Source organism: Hippoglossus hippoglossus, chromosome 16 (assembly GCF_009819705.1).
Source record: "Hippoglossus hippoglossus isolate fHipHip1 chromosome 16, fHipHip1.pri, whole genome shotgun sequence".
NCBI classification, from domain to species: Eukaryota; Metazoa; Chordata; class Actinopteri; order Pleuronectiformes; family Pleuronectidae; genus Hippoglossus; species Hippoglossus hippoglossus.
In genome coordinates this window covers 5,367,205-5,388,790 of record NC_047166.1, presented here as the reverse complement: position 1 = coordinate 5,388,790, position 21,586 = coordinate 5,367,205, and the positions used below count along the sequence as shown (strand labels likewise).

Genomic DNA, 21,586 nt, shown 5'->3' with positions numbered 1-21,586 from the left:
ATTTAACAAGGATTCTGTAAAAATCAATACAAGCACAAATGAAGTCTGGTTTGTTATTCATTCAGTCAGTCTGATGAGCAGGTGGAGGAGCTCACTCCAGATATAATCAACAAGCAAGCAACACTCAGCAGAGTGTGTAGCTGGATTATAGAATTAAAATGAAACTAACTAACTGAAGAGCACTTTTCCAAACAACAAATTAAAATCAATTTTAATTTCATAAAGTTTCGATAGGGGATTTTAAGACTATAATGAAGACATTTCATTGAACAAATATACAAATAAAGATTAAAAATACATCTATGCTAGCGATCTCGCTGTATGGATGTCCGTCTGTGAGCCATTTACTTTATTTTATGACATTTCACCGACTAGTATCAGTCGTGACGTATTTTTGCAAAACAAGTTCAGTTATTTCATGTTTATCTCCTGTTTGTTTTGCACTTGCAGCGCCCCGGTTGTCACCTGGAGACAGAGCACCACATATGTCTGATGCATTCCCTTGATCTGCAGCAATGTAAACCCCGAGCGATGAACAACAAACAACGCTCAGACATTTCTAAAACATCGGCACCGGAAAGTGTGTCTCTGTATTATATCGATAAATATATTGTCTATCCCAGGTGGCTGTAAAGTACACAAAAAAATAGGACACAAAGAAGTAATCAAACTGAAACGGTGGCAGGTCAGGAGTGAAAACTGTGACATTTAACACAACTTTGATGTGTGTGTTCCGCAGTGTAGCAGAGAAGATGCTGAGTCACACCCTGACTGGGGATCCTTGTCACTGCCAGCACTTTGCACTGTGCAGTAACTCGATCGGACACTCACACCACCACTGAGAAGCCTGGACGCACACACACACACACACACACACACACACACACACACACACACACACACACACACACACACACACTTACTCACACTCACAATCAGACCTCTTCAGATTCATAACAGGAGAATAATTATTGGATACATATCTTACAAGTATGTGAAGTTAACACAGTGCCTCTCTGGACGTTTGCCTCTCCATGCTGCCATTGTGCTCCTCAGTGCTCGTGAGTGGAGGCAACTCAATGGTGGGGTGTGTGTTACCCTTTGTTGTTAAACTCTGACCCACGCTCACAATCATCCCCATGCATATTTCATAGACGCCCGATGACAAGGGTGCACGTATCCGTTACTGACCTGACCGACTGGAGCCCACCTGCTCTGACCAGAGGAGAAAGATTGAGTTGGAGAGGTTGGGTGGGGGGGGGGAAAGAAGTGGAACTGGAAGGAGAAGAAGAGCGATTGCTGAAGGGTGTGACGCGATGAAAGGATTAAGTGGAGACTGAGGAGACGGGGGCAGAAGAGGGAATCTGGATGGATTCACATTAACGGGCGCAGATACATCTCGGTTACAGATGCACCAGAGCGAGCATCTTCAGAATCTGACGGAGCGGCAGTGATGCATTTCCCGACCCTGCTGTGGTACGAGCCGGTTTAATAAGTGGAGGAGACGGACTCGGATGAATAATCACATACATGCAGATGAGGTCGACACTCGGGAACCTGCACGACTGAGGAAATATTCAGAGTCGGGGAAAAAGGTGCACTGATGTGAAGGTGATATATTCTGAAAACAACCTTTGTTCAATCACAGATATTAATTATTAGTCATCAATGGAGGTTAAAACTAATTTTGAGTTGGTTCTGTCTGTGGCTTCATTCTGCATTTACTGATGAATTATACATATAAGCTCATATTTGGATGTTATTTAAATCATTCTTTTAATTTCATTGCATAATGGTATTGATAGTAAAACTGTAATTCTATAGCACAAGATTACAAAGTGCTTTACAAAATACATTGGATCAGAACAACTCAGAACAAGACAAACAATAAGAACAGACGGATAAAATAATAAAACTAAAACAAGCGCCGTTAAAACCAGTTGACAATCAGGTAGTGAAACGCTTTCCTATGAAAATATGTTTTCAGCAATGATTGAAAAAGATGTGATGTTCTAGTAAATCCAATCTCTTTGGGCTTCAGGGGAAATCAGTTTAATTCCATCTCATAATTTGTCCATTTGTAAAAAAACTTCTTTTTTTTAAGAATTGCAAAAGAATAAAATACTGTTATAAAGGACATATTTGATTTGTTGTATCTTATGTGAGATGCAGAATATCTAAATTATTCACTGATGCATTTTTCCAAGCTCATGTTTGCCTGAGGCCTTTGTCTCTTCTGCAGGATTCAGGTATCTTCCATTTCTCAGATGTCTGAAACCCAGTTGACACCCTGACAGAAACGTGTGCAGTCAATGCCGACTGTAAAGACACTCCTCTACACTTCACGACTTCCACCAGCGACTTTACAAGCATGGATTTCCAGGTGCACACCGGTAGCCCCAGCACTCCTGTTGCACAGCCGCCTGTTGTTCCGTCGATCTTTCCGTCCCCAGAGCTCTGGTCATCAACATCCTTCCAAAGTCCGACCAGTCATGAAGTATTGAGCATTTCATCCCTGGTCCCTTCTACAGTCCTCACACTCCTGCCCCACTCTAATCCCACAACTAATGGAAACTTTAATCCAGAGCTTCCATCCTTTTCTCAACCTGAGTCTCAACCTGCAGAATCCTCATCCTCTGTTAACTCAGAGACCCCAGATCTGAAAACCCTGACGTCACCAGTCCCTTGTAGGGAAAGTCCCCTGGAAGCCCCGCAGAGGAAGCCGTCAGATGGGGGACCACTGGAGGAGGGATCCGTCGGTCTCATGTTACCCAAGGATCTCCCTGAGGAAGAGCCAGGTACGGTTATCATCAAGGGTGATGGTTCAAAGAGGAGTTTGGGATGTACTCTTATTTAGATTTTTTGATGATAAAAAGACTGATACCCCCGTCTTCCTGTTCAGTATAAAGCAGGAGCCAGTAGCTGGTTAGCTTAGCTTAGCTTAAAGACTGGAAACAGGGGGAAACTGTTAGCCTGGTCCAAAGGCTTAAACCTCCACAGATCATTACTTTTTGTATACATCTTTATTGACACGTTTCTTTTAAGGAAGGTTTCCCTGATTAACGTGATGGGCAATGATTGATACTGACTGAAAGAATAAGCTCATAATTGTCAAATCATATAAAACTATGTGCAGGTATTTGTTTCTGGAGGTTTAAGAGAGCTAGTCCATGATATATTCACTTTGTGCCTTTAAGGTGGCAGCGAAACATCCAACAGCCCAGTTCAGTCCAGATAAATGACTTCATTCTAAGACCTGACACCAGGTCAGAGAGACGCTTTTCACTTTGATTACTGCTGCTTTCTTTCTCCATGTTGCTTTTTAAATCAGAAAGCAATCACCGGCAGCTACATCTTACAGAATCGTATTGCATTCACTTCGCCACTTCTCTCAGTTAACGACATATCTCAAAATCTTTCCGCCTGAACAATCCCAAAGTCCTTCCTGCGATGTACAAAGCCGCCAAACTTATCATTTATATTGCTTAAAGATGCAGGTATCTCTAAATGCCTCAAACTCTAATTTAACAACAGGCAGGACGTGTTCGCCTCAATATTCTCAGGCTAAATGAAAGCTGCTATCTCGAGAAAATGCAAGACACTTCCGTAACATCCCTGATTGCCAATTAATTTGATTCTTTACTTTTGCACAGCTGAGTGGAAGCAGCCAAGCGAAGCACAGCCTGAGCGTAAAAAGTTTTCCCAAATCATAAAGTCAAAGATGTGACTGTTTTAGATGATGCACACACAGGCTCTTCCTCTGCACACTCAGGCCGGTACACCCTGTTCCCCCGGGCCGCTCCTGTCTGTTAAAGTGATGACACACAGAGCTTTTATCCTTTACAGTCGCTTTAATAAACAGTGAAGATTCGGCCCTGAGATTCCACCACCGCCTGATGTTGTGATTTTGTTCCTCAGCAGTTCTTCAAAGGCGTTAAAGACACCTCTGCTCTGTCTCCTCTCCAGATTCTGATGATAAAGCGTCCCACAGTCCGGCTTCATTTCACACGCTGGCGTTTTTTCTCTTAAAAGATAAATCACTGACACTTCCTCCCTGTTCCCGAACTCTTGGAAGTATCTGTTATTTCTTTTCAGCCTCTCCTCACAAAGCAGCCCTGATCTATTGACTCTATGAAAGAGCAGAGCCATTCATACTGTATGCTCCCGACGCCGGCTCCCTCTTTCTGACCTGACTTCCCTGATAACATGGTCTCTTATCAGCTCTCGGAAGAAATAGATATAACTTTTAAAGTTTCACCAAAACACTGAGGCTGATGCAGCTGGTTAATGGCCTCACACCGAAATGAACGAGTGTGCTGGTGTTCGATCTCTTTTACCGCTGCTCGACCTCGAAGTGGCCTTTTGTGCTATTGGTCGTGATATCTTTTTAAAAGCTGGGATGTCTCACACCACCCATCGATTCAACTGCCTCATATTTACGTAACTGGAAAAAAGTGGATTATCTAATTGGTTTCGTCTTTTCCCAGAGGTCTTTTCTCCGCCCCAGGAGGGTCGTCTGTCATGGAAACGATGCTTTTTGCCAATACAGTGTGAGCCATTTGGACAATGATCTACCTCAGATCCAGACAGCTCAGCTTTTAGCGAAGCTTTGGATATTTCCCTGCCATTTTACTGTCAAAAATGAAATTGGAACAATCTGTCACCCACTCCATTGAGTAAACTAAAGTACTGTGCTGCGTGTTGATTGGTTCTTACCCTCTTTTTTTCTTCCCTTATCTGATCTTGTATCTATTCATGATTCCCTGACGAAGACGTAAATTCCTACATTTCACAGCATCTCATTTGTTTTAGCCATCATCGGCCTCATCTTCAGGCACGTAGGAGGCCCAGCTTCAGCCAAAGCTCACTTTCAATCAACGAAACAGGATTTAGGGCAGCACTCGGTTCCCAGATCAATTCCCAGTTCGGTTTGGAGTTTGCATGTTTCTCCCCATGTTCATGTGGGTTCTTCTCTGACGCTCGAAATTGACCATAGATGTGAAATAATGTTTTTTTGTCTCTGTATATCGGCCCTGTGCCTAAGCGGTATTCATGATGGATGGATGGAAACAGTTTTTTCATGCATTTTTTAGTTTGGTATAAGTTATTATGGTATACTAGGGAGTCACAGCATGTAGCAAGAAAGTAATAAAGGTTCTACGAGAGAAAGTTCCTCTTAGAAGCAGTGATTACCTCCCAGAGTTCACATTCCACTCACCTTAACATTTACCGGAGCCCTGAGGCTTTTCACAGAGCCACTGAGGTTAATGGTGTGCAGTTCTGCAGGTTTGGAATTGGACTGTGAAGTGTTGCCGTGGGTGGAATTTGTCTGCTGGTTAGATGGATCTATTGGGCACACAAAGACATAAATATGATCTATAGATCGAAGATCCATATTAAATCTCACTCAAAATGGACTCCAAGTGAGCCTGCTTTAAACTTTAGCTTTAAATGGTGTCAGCTCAAAAATCTTTACATCTTACCCCCATATTAATAAACAACAATCTGAACAGCTTCGTCTCTTTTAAGAAATTACATATGTCTGGCATATGTTGTGCATTGCAAATTAATTTTGTTCTGTGTATCTAAATATTTTAAGCAATTTTGCTTATATGTGTTCTTGTTTCTATGAGCATGAACTGTTCAAAATTATAAATTAATAAGCTATAATATTTAATATTTTATTCCATGTAGTATATATATATATATATATATATATATATATATATATTACATTTATGCAACAATGTGGGAGAGTTGTGACCTGAATCTGTATCTCTCTCTTTGCTTTATGCAGGATTCTTGTTGTTTCCGTCCTTTTGTCCGTTTTCATCAGTAAAAGCCCGAAAAACCCACTGCACCAAACTGCAGAAAAGCACTTAGAGACTATAGAATCTATTCACCATCTATAGTATTCTGGTGAATACAATGAAGCATTTAGCAGAGGAGCCAGATATTTCTCTCAGGAGCTGGTGGAAAAAAAGCAATACATCAGAGAGGGAGCTGAAAGGGAATGAATGTTCGACAGCTGGTTATAAAAAAGTAAAAATGTTCTCCAACAAATTCACCAGATCAGCTCAAAAGGTGACGGCAAAAAGTTATTGCTTTGTATGTTGATGCTGAACATCTGGAGCTGTGTGCAGCAGATCATTGTTAAAAAGTTTTTTGTAAACTTTAAGGTTTTACTACACTGTGTGAAAATATATCAATCACTGTTACCTGCATGAGATTCTCTTACATATTTAGAGCCGGAAACAACCAGGTTTATGTTCTACAGCTGAAACATATGACCCCAACTGAGCTGACTCATCATTATTCTTTAATACAACCATATTTAAATCTTTAAAGTATTTTTGAATGTTGCTGCTAGTTATCAGGAATTTAAAAGGAATTTACACACAATCTGGTTCATGAACAGCTGGTGCAGTCTCATCCTGAGCCTCAAATCTAAGGAAGAGGATGAGCTGTCCTGCAGATTTATTTATTCAGTTGTTCTGTCTTTCTGTTTTGCAGATGCAGCGTCTCAAGCGTGTTCATCTCGTGACGTGTTACTGATCGTGAGCTTCCCTCTCATCATCATCCCCATCATCAGCTCTGCTTTATTGGGTGAGCAGCTGTACCGCTCTCCATTAGTGCTCAGGTTTAATATACATGCAGGTTCCAATGGATTGATGCAATTAAGAAAGTGCTGTTGATCCTCCATTAGAACATTTAATTCAGGAGATGAAAACAGTATTGTCTCATCTTGGCATGTGGTTACCATGGTTACCTATTACAAATGGACAGAAGGTTTATAGTATTTCCAAGAACCTACAGGATATGCACAGTATTTTTACAAAAATCTAAAAGTTTAATTTGTGTATTATCTGAACAATACTCTTATAAAAAAATCAAACTACTTTTAGTTCATATTATTTAGATTTGGCACCGACTGAACTTCTAATAATACGTCAGTGAGAATTAATATTAGGACCAAATTAAAATCAACTAACAAGAATGTCTGACTTAGATTTGAACATTTAATATGAAGTGTTCAGCTGAATGTAAACATAATAACTAAATTAAATGCGGTGGGGTCAAAATTATTTAACATACACCACCGACATTTCAGTTATTTCAAGAATGAGGACATTAAATGTTATGGGGAGTTTTTATAGAGTTGAGATTTTTACTTTATGTGATTTTTTTTATTGTTATAAGTTAACTTTCCCACTTTTTTATTCCTCTTCTCTTCCTTTCAGTGAAGTTCCTGTTGTTCCCCTCTGACGGTGAAGCTTCTCTCCCCTGTGGTGCAAAAGGGAACTGCAGTGTCCCAACTCCGTTGTCTTTTCTGTCCAAGAATCCTGTGAACCAGACAGAAAACATCACAGCAGGTAAAACATTTAAATTACACTCATTAATGTGCAGGGCTGTTAAATATTGTAATATTAATCTGTCATTTTTATTCACTGATTATCTAATCTCAGATAGAATGATTGCAGATCCATCAATTTTTTATTTCCTGCCATTACTTTAATTGCCTTATCATGGAACAGGAATATTACCACATTAATTCACATATTATTTTAATTCTTATCTTGTTAACTATCCTCTCACCTCCAGAATGCACAGCTCTAGCCAATGATGGCCGACGAATTGTTGGGGGGACGTTGGCAGCCAGCGGCAGGTGGGGCTGGCAGGTCAGCTTGCACTGGAGGGGGAAGCACGTCTGTGGAGGGGCCATCATCTCCCCTCGCTGGGTCATCACTGCAGCTCACTGCTTTGTCGAGTAAGAGGTGGACATGGGGGATGAAAGTAAGGAGTTAAAGTAGAAAACTAACAGCAGTACACTCAGGAGGTCAGCGTTACACGAACCAAGACCAAAGGGCAGAGCACATACCTCCGCTAAGGCCCAACACCACATTTCATTTAATCTTATTTTAAAGAATATAAAGAGATAATAATCCTGATCCAAATTCGCAGCAAAATGTAATGTCTTCTTCATTGGGTCATGTTCCACCCCTCCACAAACTTTTAAGGAAATCGGTTGTGTAATTGTTGCATAATCCTGCAAACAGACAAACAAATGCAGATGCGAGTCCAGGCTGATTCCATCTTCTGCTCTAATCAGGTGCAGGTCAAGAGCAGGTCGAAAAACAAGCTGAAGTCATTTCACTAATCCCGTGAGGACAGTTTTGGGTTTGTTGAAGATCACTCATGAGAATCTTCTGCAGAGACACTGATGAGCGTTTAATCAGGATTTGGGGAAATCACTCAGACATTTTGAGCACCACTTCAACAATTAAGCGTCTCATTAAGTATTTTGAGGCTCTGAAGCAAAAACAAATCCATTTTAAACCACGAGAAGATGGATGAACTGATATACTTGCCTTCATTCAGCAGTTTTTTAATTGCACAGTTGATACATTTATGGATTATTCGTGTCACAGGCTGTGTTTTTGTTCACACCTCTGATGAAGAGCAACTTTGAGAGGAATCAATTTTCTCCTTTAATAATAATTAAATTTAACATTTAAAAAGGGTAAACAACAGTTTCACAGGCAGATGTTAGTTTTTTTTTTGTCTCGGCACAAAAAAAGAAAGATGTGCTTGTGTCTTTTTAGACTTATTTATAGAGTAGTTGCCAGACATCATCAGAGTAGAAACAGAATCAGCATCTCACAAAATAAAACATCACTGTCGACATGAAGTGAACGTCTGTGTGACGCTGCTGTTTCCACAGGAACAACATGCTGGAAGTGGCTGACTGGCTGGTGGTGGCGGACACGGTCAGCATCGCTCACGGCTCTCAGGGCAAACGCTACCGAGCACTGCAGGTCCTCTACCACCCCCGCTTCAACACCTACAACAACGACTACGACGTGGGCCTGCTGCGCACCATCACTGACATGGACATGAGCGGTGAGAAACAGCCCTGGGAAAAAACATGATAAATTAATCAGTGGTTTCTTGAGTTTGTGTTTTTTGATTTGAGTTTGATTCTGCTATTAATATTTTGCCGTCACCGTGTTGCCAAAGAGTTTATTTGTTTGGAAACATCATTTATATTTTTAAAGCACAAAATATAAAAAAACTGCCTTGAAACAAATTTAAAAAATTTGATCTCATGTATACAGATGAGTGACTATGCAGTTTTATATAAATATGTATTTTAAAAACATTGGTGTAGATGCAGTTTATGGATTATAAATTTCCCTTTTATGCCATTTCCCAGTATATATATATATATCTATATACAATCTTTTCAAACCAAAAAGACAAAATGTGCTATAAAAATGTGAATTAAATGTGTTAGATATCTGACACATGTGGAACTTGTGTATTAACACTTATTGCTTTGCTTATAAATGTAATGTTTCAGTTTGATTGTTGTTTGTAGGGGGGATGCGACCGGTGTGTTTACCTCGTCCGAGTGAGTCTTTTCCTCCTGGAGCGGCCTGTTGGATCACAGGCTGGGGATACGTTCATGAAGGAGGTGTGTTGCACCCACACAGATCCGCTCAGATCATAGTAACTGTACCTGACAGCAGCGTCTTCGCTCCCCTCTTCAGTGCCACCTTAATGTTAAAGTGCTCAACTGCTGTTTAAACCCTGCATCTTATGGTCACATGATTCATCACAAGTCTTTATCTTTAAAAACACTACATTGTCAGTCTGCCACGATCCAGTTGGTTTGTTCTGCGTGTTGTTGACACAGGTCAGATTCCACCACCCTCCCTTTACTCCATATTTAAAAAAAATAAAATCTTACAGACCAACCCTTTCACAGACATGTTATGATGACCACTAGCACAGGAAACACCTGCAGTCTGCACATGCCCCCTTCACGTCTATTGACTAACTTCTTTGGACATATAGAGGTAGTTTTTAAACACAATTTCCTTCTTGTAAATGTGAATTTCTGAGAGGAAAATATTCGAGAAACATATTTTGAAACTTGAAACCATGACACAAAGTGAAAAGCAGAGTTCATTCTGTCACCTGAAGGTGCCCCCTGCAGCTGCAAGGCCAGGAGCAGCTCCTTCTTCTTCTTTGCGAGGACACGGTGCACCTGTCAGCTGCCGTCTTTGAGTCACACTCTGACATCACTGTTACAGCTTATTTTACTCTTTTTTCAGGCTTTGTTGCAGACGAGCTGAGGCAGGCGCAGGTCAAGGTGATTGCTCAGTCTGTCTGCTCCCAGCCCAGCGTCTACGGCGTCTTCCTGACCCCCCGGATGATTTGTGCTGGCACAATGGACGGAGGGGTGGACTCCTGCCAGGTTATACACCCACTGTCAAATAACCTCAGTAACACAGCTTTATTATAATATACATATATTTTGCAATAGATTCAATCTTGCCACGGTTTCCTTAAATGGTTTGTTGGTGTTTTAAGGGGGACAGTGGGGGACCCCTGGTGTGTGAGACAGCCAGTGGGGAGTGGAGGCTGGCAGGGGTGGTGAGTTGGGGAGAGGGCTGCGGACGGAGAAACAAACCAGGCGTCTACAGTCGAGTAACGCAGCTGATCAGCTGGGTTGAAAGATATATAGAGGTAGTGTATCAAGTTATATCCCTGAACAACCCTGTGTGTCTTTCCCTTTATGAATATATCATGAGTCCAAGGTGATTGTCTTCCCATGTCTCGTTGTGCTTAACAACATATTGAGTGTATGATGATATAAAACTGAGAAAAACTTGAAACGTTTTTGCTTGGAATAAAATCCCCCAAACCTTTAATTGATTGTTTATTGTGTAAAGCAACTAATTGATTAAATAATTAATCATTTCAGTTTTACTCTGTTGAGTGACTTTATGGTTTGGTTATAGATGTGTTAAATAATTTTAATTTGTTGTCAATAGTTGAATAGAAACATAAAAGCACCCGCTGATTAACGGGTTGTGTCAAAGTCGCCGCTTTATTTTTTGGGGCTATGTACTAACAATTTGATCTGTTATATGTGCTCCGATAAATGAAAAGGAAACAAGTCTACAAAAGTGAGAAAGTACAATATTATCTATAACCCAGGTTTTATCACCACAATGCTCACACTTCAATAAACCAATATGCTCAAGTGAGTGCCACAATAACTGCTTTGTAAATAATAGAAGTAAAGAGAGTAAATACACTCAAGGTACGATGAACTCAAAGTTATTTGTTGTACAGACAGGAAAGCGGACTGAAACTTTATAATGTGCATGTTCTATTGGCACTCTAACAAAACATTCAAATACATTTTCTTTATGGAAATATAAAAAAATTAAATCATTTGTCAAAGTTTGCATTTTTCTTTTTTTTGCCGCAGGACAAACCAGAGGAACTGGAGGAAACAACCACAGCCATCACCAACACTTGAAACGGAGACAAGTGACAATAAAGATGTGAATCAACCATGTCTGCTTGTTTGTCTTCTTTCTTATAAAAGTCTTTTATGACAGGATCTCATTTGTTCAGTCTATTAAGAAAATAGTGACACATTCTCATCATTATTTCCTGAAGCATAAGGGAGAATATTCTAATTGTCGCGTGAGCATCAGTCAGAGAAACAAGTGTTGTGTTGACCAAAACAGAAGGTGGGAAAGGATTGTAATTTGTGCTTAAAATGATTAATCAATAACATTTTAAATATATCTATCTATCTATCTATCTATCTATCTATCTATCTATCTATCTATCTATCTATCTATCTGTCTATCTATCTATCTATCTATCTATCTATCTATCTATCTATCTGTCTATCTGTCTATCTATCTATCTGTCTACCTACCTACACCTATATACCTACCTACCTACCAATCTATCTACCTTTTTTTTATGATGATTAAATTGACATTGTTTTTAATTTGACTTTTACTTAATCATTAACACAGAAAGTTAGTACACATGTCAGGTGACAGATGTTTGGTGTGGGTTGAGTCACTAAGTCTGATACAGTATATGACAGTAGTCACGTAGGCAGCTGGACACGAGTGTGTGTGTGTGTGTGTGTGTGTGTGTGTGTGTGTCTGTCTGTCTGTCTGCCTCTGTCTCTCTGTGTGTGTGTGTGTGTGTGTGTCTGTCTGTCTGTCTGTCTCTGTGTGTGTGTGTCTGTCTGTCTGTGTGTGTCTGTCTGTGTGTCTGTCTGTGTGTGTGTGTGTCTGTCTGTCTGTCTGTCTGTCTCTGTGTGTGTGTGTCTGTCTGTCTGTGTGTGTGTGTGTGTGTGTGTGTGTGTGTGTGTGTGTGTGTGTGTGTGTGTCTGTCTGTCTGTCAGTCACATGGTCGCGCACAGCTGATGCTCGTGCACGCTCACACACACCAGTGGGAGTGGGCACGCTGTAAACACACTGATCATGGAGGGAGTTGTCTGCTCTGCTGGAGTGAAACTCGTGTTGTTGCTCAACAACACAAACAGAGGCTGGTCCCGCTGCAGTTACAGCCGCAGTGAAGTGACCGTGACTCCGGTGCAGTCCCGAAGTTCACAGCAGGTGAGAGTTCCGCCTCCAGGCGACACTAAACCCCGGTTAAACATTTGCTGCTCGCGGCTTCACAACAGATCCGTGCGTGTGGCTGCTGGCTGTCAGATCACTTGGTTCCTCCGGAGACAACAGTGCGGAGAATAAACCGTCATGTGCTCGGTCATCAGAGTGAAACCGGTTCTGCGGCTTTTGTCTCTCACGCTTCGCCTCAACACCGAGGGCTCGAGTCGCGCTGCAGCCCAGAGCAGGCGCCTCCGATCCGGCGTGGGTGCTGGCCTCGAGCCGCTGGCAGCTTCCACCAGACGGTACTGCACCAGGATGGCTCGGACCGGAGCACCGCTCTTCAGACAGGTCGGTTCATGATGAGACATGTTGCTGTTGTGCTCCAGTTAAGATGCGAGGTTCAATACGGAGCAGCAATGCAGCTAACGTTAGCAGGAAGTTAGTTATGTGGAGTTAGCAGAAGTTAGCAGGAAGTTAGCAAGGTGGTGTTAGCAGCAGCAATGTAACTAATGTTAGCAGCATTTTGCAGGGACTTAGCTAGGTGTGTTAGCTTAACAATCACAGACCGGTGTTGTGGTTTGTTTACATTGAGCTAAATTCTATTTGTGAGTAGTGTTAGAAGTTTTAAATGGTCGGAAACTTACTGCAATATTCAGGTGTATTTCCAGAAGTTTCCACAAAGACTTTGCATCTAAGCTTCAACATAGTGTAGGTGTGTTGATCAGATATGTATGTATCTTATATTGGTAATATATTTATATTGCTAAACCCACTTCAGAATCTATATTATATCCATAAGTATTTGTTGTACGGGTTGTTCCAAGCATTTTACAGAACCTCTGAGGCCTGGGCAATAAAACAATAATAAAATATATCATCACAATATAATTTGCTACAACAGCAGTAGAACAATTTCATTATATAATACAAGAGTGAACGACCTCAGGTGTCTGGGACATATACAGCTCAAGAGACAATACATAAATACATAAATTGTCAATAAAACAAACACACCTTTGCTTTGTCATGTAAGTGAGAGGGCAAAACTCCTTCAGGCATTCGGTGAGAGGTGTCGGGACATGAAAATTACACAAGAGGAACTGAAACTTATTTCTTAAGCCATGACAATGTTCAACATGAAATCATTGAGCTGCGACGCCAACAGCCTTCCTCTGTTGGGGCTCAACAAATGTATGTGTATGACTCAGTTAAATCAAGACTTACACAAATCAACTGTCAGTTGCGTTGTCATCATCACTACCATCTGACATCAGACATCTCTACCAAGTGTTTGTAATTAATCGCTGAGTCATTCCTGTGCCCTCAACAGTTTTTATTCTTCTTTTCAGCTGTTTGAGTCGGAGAGCAGCACCTACACCTACCTGCTCGCAGACGCTGAAACCAAGGAGGCTGTCGTCATCGACCCCGTCCTGGAGACCATCGACAGGGACCTGAAGCTCATACGTGAACTGGGGCTGGACTTGAAAGTGGCAGGTGACTGTCCAACTGGGACTGAGCTGTGATGACTTTACTTTAGTACTTTATTTGACAGGGACAGTGAATATTAATAGCATCTCTGAAAATACACTTCCAGTTCAGTCTTTAGCAATTTGCACACTGTCCAATTCAATATACTAAGATTAATTTAGCCCTCGTAATGCAACAAACAGCTTTGGGCTAACTTCTCAGTTTTATGTCGCTACTTCCAGTTTGCCCTGGAGATATTGTTATAACCCTGATTATAATAGGATTGGAGTAAACTAACACGTACATCCTATTTGTTTATGTGAAACCTCACTCTAACCTGTATATTGTTGGTTACTCATGTTTTAAGACTTGTAAGAATACATAATGTGAAATATTCATCCGTTTCTCAACAGTTGCAACTATAAGCTCAAATATCAAATATTAAAATTATTTTATTACAATGTAATGCATATTATAAAAACAACACAAATGGTAATATTGTATGTGGTATGAGGTAAATATATTTGCTGACTCTGTGGTGAACTTGAGTGCCTTCCTTATCTGATAGTAAACACCCACTGCCATGCGGACCACATCACAAGCACGGGCCTGATGAAGAAGAGACTGGTGGGCCTGAGGAGCGCCATCTCCAAATTCAGTGGTGCTACCGCAGATATTCACCTGTCAGAAGGAGACACGATCCCCTTTGGAAAACATGTAAGAAGAACAGATGTAACGCCTTTCACTACATAACATCAAACCATACAACACTTTCTTTAGAGAGAACGACTGCTTATGTTCAGATCTATCACTGTGGTGACAAACGAGACTCGTCATCTGTGCCACATAACGCTGAACTTCTTTTTTCATGCCTTGAGTTGGTCTTTGTCTCTTCTCCCCGTTAGTATCTGACAGTGAGAGAGACACCCGGACACACTGATGGCTGCATGACGCTTGTGTTGGAGGATCAGAGCATGGCATTCACCGGGGACACTCTCCTCATCAGAGGCTGTGGCAGGACTGACTTCCAGCAGGGTAGAAATATTCACCTCTACTGTCTCATATCAAATACCTTGCTTTTCTTTTATTGTCCTCACACTATGTTTTAAGCATTTTACAGTATTGCTAGATGAACACAAGAGGGCAGCATTGCATTAGTGTGTTGCAGTGTGTTGCCTTTGCTAAAGGTTCTCTCTCTGATTCAGGCAGCCCTGAGAGGCTCTACGAGTCCATCCATCAGAAGATCTTCACCCTGCCTGACCAGTGCCTCGTCTACCCAGCACACGACTACTTAGGTTGGCTGTTAACCCACACATCTAAATGTTTATGTCCTATCTCAGAGCTACTGGTGTGAACACTGGTGCAAATGTATGCCACTGACAGCAACATCCCACCCATAGTAACTATAGCTGCTCTCGGACATGCACTGAAGTTTGACTGAAGATTTTACCGATTACTGATTGTGTATTTCAGTGCATATGCCATCTGTCAAGAAGTACAGTTTGTACAATGCATCACTTCTCTGCATGTCTGCCAGCACCATGTGATTTCTCCACACTTTCTGAAACCGATATGTCATTTGACCGATCAGTGTGGTTCAACATCTGGTAAACATCACAGCCACAAATCGGCTGTCGACAACATATGAAACTGTGTGTTTCTCTGTGTATTATCAGGTCAGACGGTATCTACAGTCGGTGAGGAGCGAAAGTTTAACCCACGCTTGACCAAGAACCTGGAGGAGTTTGTGAACATCATGAACAACCTGAATCTCCGCCATCCTGCAAAAATAGGTATCAAAAGCTATTTCTCAGACAGTAAAACCACAATTTACCTTCCGCTGGTAAACTTAGTTCCATTGCACAGGCTGACACAGAAACAATTTATTTCTTGCTTGTAGCCACACTCCCTCTGAATACAGTTTTTTGTTTTCTTCCTTTGCAGATATTGCAGTTCCTGCTAATCTGGTTTGTGGTTTACATGAACTTTGAATGTGCTGTAAACGGCAGTTTTTTTTTTATCAAATCATCTACATCATAGCAAAGCAATAACAATTTACAGATCTGTATTTAGCAGGAGTAACCAAAATATGACCATAAAGTGCTTTATTTTGTGTCTATGTATATAAAAGTAAAGATATATATTTTAAGAGCTATTGCTAATATAGTAAATTGACTAAATCTGTCTTTTAACGAACGCTAAAGCTGGAATCACACAGAGCCTCCGATTAGAGGAAGATTCTCTGCACCTCATCTGGAGTGCAGCTACTGACATTGTGATCACACTCGTACTCATACAATCAAAATGCCATAAATTCAGTTTGAAACGAATCCTACAAATCTACAGACGAGGAGGAACCACTATTAAATTTCTGTTGGATCTAATATAAATGTGCGTGTTCTCTTTATTCAGCTGTGTTTGGGGAGGAATTTCTTACGAGGGGCATCGCTCAAAGAAATGTTCCATTCAAGGTTTGGTTTTCACGAATGCTTAACTGGGACAATTGAGTTCTTACACTTGGCCTTTTTCAGTGATTCCTTTAGCCAAGGCCTCTCTCTCTCTCTCTCTCTCTCTCTCTCTCTCTCTCTCTCTCTCACTCTCACTCTCACACTCACACTCACACTCACACACACCACCGGCTGCAAACCACAGCGTTTTTGCATAGCAGGAAAATGAAACTACACTATTTGCATTCAGAAACACTGAGGGCCAGGTTTCGACCTTGTGTTTGTGCTCTCAACTCTCATCTGTAGATGGGGGGGGGGGGGGCGTCTTTTTAAATGTGTATCATTATCTCCGCAAACATGAAAAAGTATCAACGCAGTAAAATCAGCACCCAGATTTACAAATGCCCCGTGTGTGCTGCTGTCTGCCGACGTCAAGCAGCTCATCAACCAGTAAGACGGGTTTGTGAGGGAGTGTTGGCCACATGCCTCTTCCAGAGAAACCTGCACATGCGACAGTAAGCTGTGCAAGAGTATGTGACTGATGAGCTCCAGGGGTCAGTTACAAAATATAACTACTGAGCTGTTTCTAATGGATCATCCTCCTCCGATCTTTCACCCCTGCTGGGATTTAAAGCAGTGCTCCACCAACCTGTGCACATGAAGTTCAGTTTATTTAACATGGGGAGTACAACTCAAAACAATAGTAAAACAAGCCTAGAGAGAAGCTAAGAATACAAAACCAAGCGTAAAGAGCATAATGAGGTAAAAATATAAACTTTGAAAACAGACAAATAATATAGAAACATACAATAATTACATGAAAATATCTAAAAGCGAGCTGCAGTACAGTTTCCTCCGTGGCTAAGGAGGGAGCTCTCTGAAAGAACGTCTTCCGTGTGAAGGCTACAAATAACAAAAGCCCAAATTACAAACTGTTGTTGTGGAGTTTGAAGGATGTGGAAATGTAGCAGCTAGTTGAGTGACTAACAGAAGAGATGCAGTAGGACCCAGCTTTTTGGGGTTGACCTACACCAGCAAACCAAAAGTCAGGATGTCCCCCGATATTCTGAGGAAAGAACCACACGGACTTGGAGGAAATAGTCTCTTCATTCTCGTAATATTATGACTTAATTCCTGTAATGTTGTGACTTCAATCTCGAAATCTCTCTTTCTTTCTTCAGTATGTTCCAAATACTCCAGTGTACTGTTGGTCTTAACCGTTCATTAATAAAACGATTGATTTGCCAGGTCACACTGATTTTGACTTCATGCATCAGATCTGGTATTTTACATTCGGTGAAAGATCCACGTTATGTTGTCACTGCCATGACAACCAGTCTGTTTCATTTGCATTAATTGAATGGTTGTTAAAGCAGCCATCCTTCACTTTGTGTTACCTTATTTTAACGAGTTTTACACAGTGAGCTATCAACGTTTTGACAGAGCACTATTGTAAGATCTGTAATAATAGCAGATGTATCTTGTGAAGAAAGAAATTGGATCCGTGAATCTCTGTTGGTGAAAGTCTCATATTGTCCCCACACACCTGCTGCATGTAATGTGAATGATCTCCTCCTTATTGTCTGTGTGGTATCATTACATGGATATCTTTCATGTTTCAGTCGTGGTGGAATGCCTGCGAAGTTTGAACTTGGTCCAAAGATGCACAGAAACGTTGTTATTATAGAAGACCTGGTTTAAGAATAGTGGAGAGGGTGAAAGAAAAGGTTTTCTGTTGGCGGGTGTTGGCTGCTCATATGCAAGTTAATACTGTAAACCCCCCACATACATAACATCTACCAGCTGTCTCCGTCTGCATTTGCGATAAACAACATTTTTGGACAACCCCTCTGCCTCATGTGTACGCGCCAACAGACACCTTCATTGTTTTTTTCCCCTCCAAACAGGAGGCGTGTGCGTTTGTGAGCGTTGTCACCATTGAGCGGAAGATATGTTGCTTCACAGTCGTCTCAAACGTTAAAATGGCTCTATTCTCCTGATGCTGTTGTGCTGCTGAGAAAGCGAAGGTGCCAGCTGTCCTCACACCAAGTCTGTGTCCCCCCATCTGCCAGGCCTCTTTCAGGCCCTCTCCCTCTGCCCACTCACACCGTGCCACCGTCAACCTGCTGCCTATTCTCTCACACCGGCCACATGTCAGTGGAAAGAATCTATTACACTATCGGCTCATTCACAGAGAGCTGTAAAGAGGCCGGTCAGGGTGATAAAGCCCTCAGAGTGAAGAGCAGCCAAACAGACCCTGAATAAAATACTCCTGTGGAGACTTTAAGTGTTTAACTCACTACTGTGTACTAAGTGGTGACTTCTCGGCTCAGCCTTGAGCCAGGTGGTAACACTTCTGAGTTGCGGAAGACATCTTTAGCTCTCGCGATTGTTAATAAGAAGTGGAAGACTTTGGTGTTCTTAAAGCAACACGGTGTAACTTTTAATGAGCAGCAGCGCCCCCTGCAGCCACATGATGGTGATTCATTTTGTCGGGCTCTGCGTCTGAGCAATTAAGTGATTTTTTTCTTTTGACCTGTGTCGTCCCACTGAAACACAACTGAACCGTGGATACTACCCATGATCCCCGGCTTCCTGAACCAGAGAAGCTGCTGCTGTAACAAATCCCACCAAACTTTGTTTAGAATTCTTCATATTTTAAACGTTTCCTGCTGAATATTGGAGATAAACTTTGGTTTCTAAAGACTTCTGAGTCGTTTTCACTGATTCAGCTTTACTCTTCAACTTGCCGGAACTGATTCTGACGATTGAAGCTGCGACTCTCAGTCAGTTCCGCACTTCTCACAGGAGATCGCACCCACTCACCAAAGGTCAAGAGCAGGCCTTTGAGGTGAACTGTCAAACAAATTTTGAAGCTGCTGTTTTTGGTAAAATAGTGTTGCTTTAAATCTCTTGAGTATCACTCAGTTCTACAGAGCCTTACAGAGCTGTGGTGCTCAGCGGTAAGTTTACAGTGACTGTCTAATACTTTAAGGTATTTTAATCTGTGCTGGGGTCATTACAAGACGACAAAAAGAAAGTGCTTGTGCTACTCGACTATTCTTAAAGCTCTTCACATGTATACGTGCTCTGTTATCCAGGTCATGGGACTTTTAACAGTAGCAAGTCACACTACTTCAATGGTCATTGAATAACTAATACTATGTTATGATATTTGCATGTGTTGTCACTGTATTATTCTTGGTTTGCATACACATACACTAAGATGGTGCCTGTGTATTTGTGTATGGTTTTTATTTGTGTTCTACAGGTAGAAACATGCTTGAAATCACTCTAAACCATAATATACATACATATAGATCATATATACCAATACATATTATCATTACTATTATACTGTCTACTACAAAACAACAAAGTCATCATATTCTCTCATCATTCTACTATAGTTTATCCTGTTATGCCATTATAAATACTTTTTGTACCATCTGCACTATTTTTCTACTGTCACTATTCTACTATTTTACCAATATATATATATCCTTTTACTTCTATCTATCTTATCTTTGTGTTTTTATAGCTAGAGTAGCAAAGTGACAATTGCACTATACATATATATTGATTTCAAACTCCATTCTCACTCACAGTAACAATATGGGATGACTACTTTGCAAACCACTGTTTCATTCTATCTGTTTAGTATTTAATAATATTATTATTATTAATATTATATTGTTTATTCTGCCAATAATACAGACAGCACTTTAATCACATGAAACACCTCTCGTTGTTGTCTTGTTCTCTTTTTCTGTCCCATGTTCTGTTGCACTATATATTTTTTGCACTTTGGCCACGAGAAACCACATTTTGTTCAGCCGCGCACTTTGTGTGAGGATGAATGACGATGAAAGTCAACTTCAAAACTGGAAAAACCTGAATATTCCTAACCATGTTTACGATAGCTCTCACTTCACAGTGGAAAAGTGAGTTGAATTTAGCGTGTTGTGAAAAGCAGATGGGACAGGGAGTGGGTTGTACTTCAGGCAGGCAGGTTAACAACAGTAGTCCACAAAGTTGTTAATGATTCAGCTTCTTATCAAACGTGGGGCTGTCATCAACCTCTGTCACTGTTATCCACTGAAGCCAAACAAGCGCACCTCCCACATGTCGTATGGAAATGAATAGGAAGCACAATCTGGTTGTACTTCATCCTGAGGACTGGGCATGTAGGGAGTTTGATTGACACCTCACGCTTTGCTTAGCTTTTTGGCACCTGTTAGGGCGGGACAATGACATCTTTCATTCTTATTGCTATAATTTGTCAAGTCGAAGCTCCTAGATTTACAAGACTTTTATTGTTACACAAGTACTATCGTGTAAAAAACCTCTGAAGCTCAATAAGTAGTTAAGAAATAGGACAGATTAAGGATGATGATACAAAATACTGTAAAACTACATGTGTATTTACCAAATAAAATATACTATAATAAAATAAGTCTACACAGTGGAAAGACATAACAAATGAATATGGAAAAGTGTGAAAGATTGTATTGTAAATTAAAGTAAAAGGTTATTTAACAATATAAAAATAACGGGTTGATAACGAGTTTGCTTTTTAGGTGTCATCTGTAACAGCTCTGACTGAAATATGTGTAGGTGTGAACATATCTGCCCATGGATGTGATACTGATGACACTGAGGGGGTCAAGAGGTCAGGAGGCCCCTCAGCCACAGCCTCTTCAAAGAGGCTATTTATATGTCTCATTGTTAAAGTGGGACAATAGTTCCTGAGTACGGTGGCCCTGAAGGGAAAATCACAACTGCAAATAAGAAAACCCAACGACAAATAGGAAAATAAACAATCACAAAACACGTGGACAGTGCGACCGTCCAATCAGCAAAGACATGTCGGCGGCCGGTAGCTGTACTTTAATGTTAATGCCGTTGAGTTTTTCAGTTTAGTTGTTGCTTTGTTATTTGCTGTTTGTGCATTTGTTGTGTTTGTGAGGTTGTGTTTTCACTTGTCTGTTTGTTTGTCTCTGAGTTTTTCAAATTTGGTGCAACATTTAGGGTAAAAACACGGTGTAAGTGACGCAGCTTCGAGCTGAATTTGAATGTCGGGGCTTCCGGACACTTGGATGAAACCACAGGAGCAATATGGAGGCATTTTATGTTCTTTTTCTGTTTTTTAAAAACTTTTTTTACCAGTTACTTCAATTGTATTGGATTTGGCTGCAACGCTGTTTACCCCTGAAACTCAAAAATTGTTTTGTG

At 40.9% G+C, this 21,586-nt stretch overlaps 3 protein-coding genes across 3 annotated transcripts in view; 2 read left to right on the top strand and 1 right to left on the bottom strand.

The window, feature by feature from the left end:
* LOC117777400 (hemicentin-1-like) overlaps positions 1-21,586 on the bottom strand; it is a 1,765,934-nt gene that overhangs the window by 1,578,973 nt on the left and 165,375 nt on the right. The window lies entirely within an intron of this gene.
* Positions 2,735-11,370, top strand: LOC117777431 (transmembrane protease serine 6-like). The gene is made up of 9 exons (XM_034612221.1): positions 2,735-2,798; positions 6,514-6,606; positions 7,242-7,373; positions 7,603-7,768; positions 8,723-8,901; positions 9,380-9,475; positions 10,119-10,261; positions 10,378-10,533; positions 11,285-11,370. The coding sequence occupies exons 1-9, from the start codon at positions 2,765-2,767 to the stop codon at positions 11,333-11,335; spliced, it is 1,050 nt and encodes a 349-aa protein (XP_034468112.1). The 5' UTR covers positions 2,735-2,764; the 3' UTR covers positions 11,336-11,370.
* On the top strand, positions 12,415-16,288 carry ethe1 (ETHE1 persulfide dioxygenase). Its single transcript, XM_034612240.1, has 7 exons — positions 12,415-12,785; positions 13,787-13,931; positions 14,473-14,621; positions 14,810-14,939; positions 15,110-15,199; positions 15,581-15,697; positions 15,849-16,288. The coding sequence occupies exons 1-7, from the start codon at positions 12,585-12,587 to the stop codon at positions 15,893-15,895; spliced, it is 879 nt and encodes a 292-aa protein (XP_034468131.1). The 5' UTR covers positions 12,415-12,584; the 3' UTR covers positions 15,896-16,288.

Coding starts and splice junctions, on each gene's coding strand:
- LOC117777431 (XM_034612221.1), top strand. CDS start 2,765: ATGTTACCCAAGGATCTCCCTGAGGAAGAGCCAG. Junction 7,374..7,602: donor GACAGAAAACATCACAGCAG/GTAAAACATTTA, acceptor TCTCACCTCCAG/AATGCACAGCTCTAGCCAAT. Junction 10,534..11,284: donor GGGTTGAAAGATATATAGAG/GTAGTGTATCAA, acceptor TTTTTGCCGCAG/GACAAACCAGAGGAACTGGA.
- ethe1 (XM_034612240.1), top strand. CDS start 12,585: ATGTGCTCGGTCATCAGAGTGAAACCGGTTCTGCGGCTTTTGTCTCTC. Junction 12,786..13,786: donor GAGCACCGCTCTTCAGACAG/GTCGGTTCATGA, acceptor TCTTCTTTTCAG/CTGTTTGAGTCGGAGAGCAG. Junction 14,622..14,809: donor CGATCCCCTTTGGAAAACAT/GTAAGAAGAACA, acceptor TCTCCCCGTTAG/TATCTGACAGTGAGAGAGAC.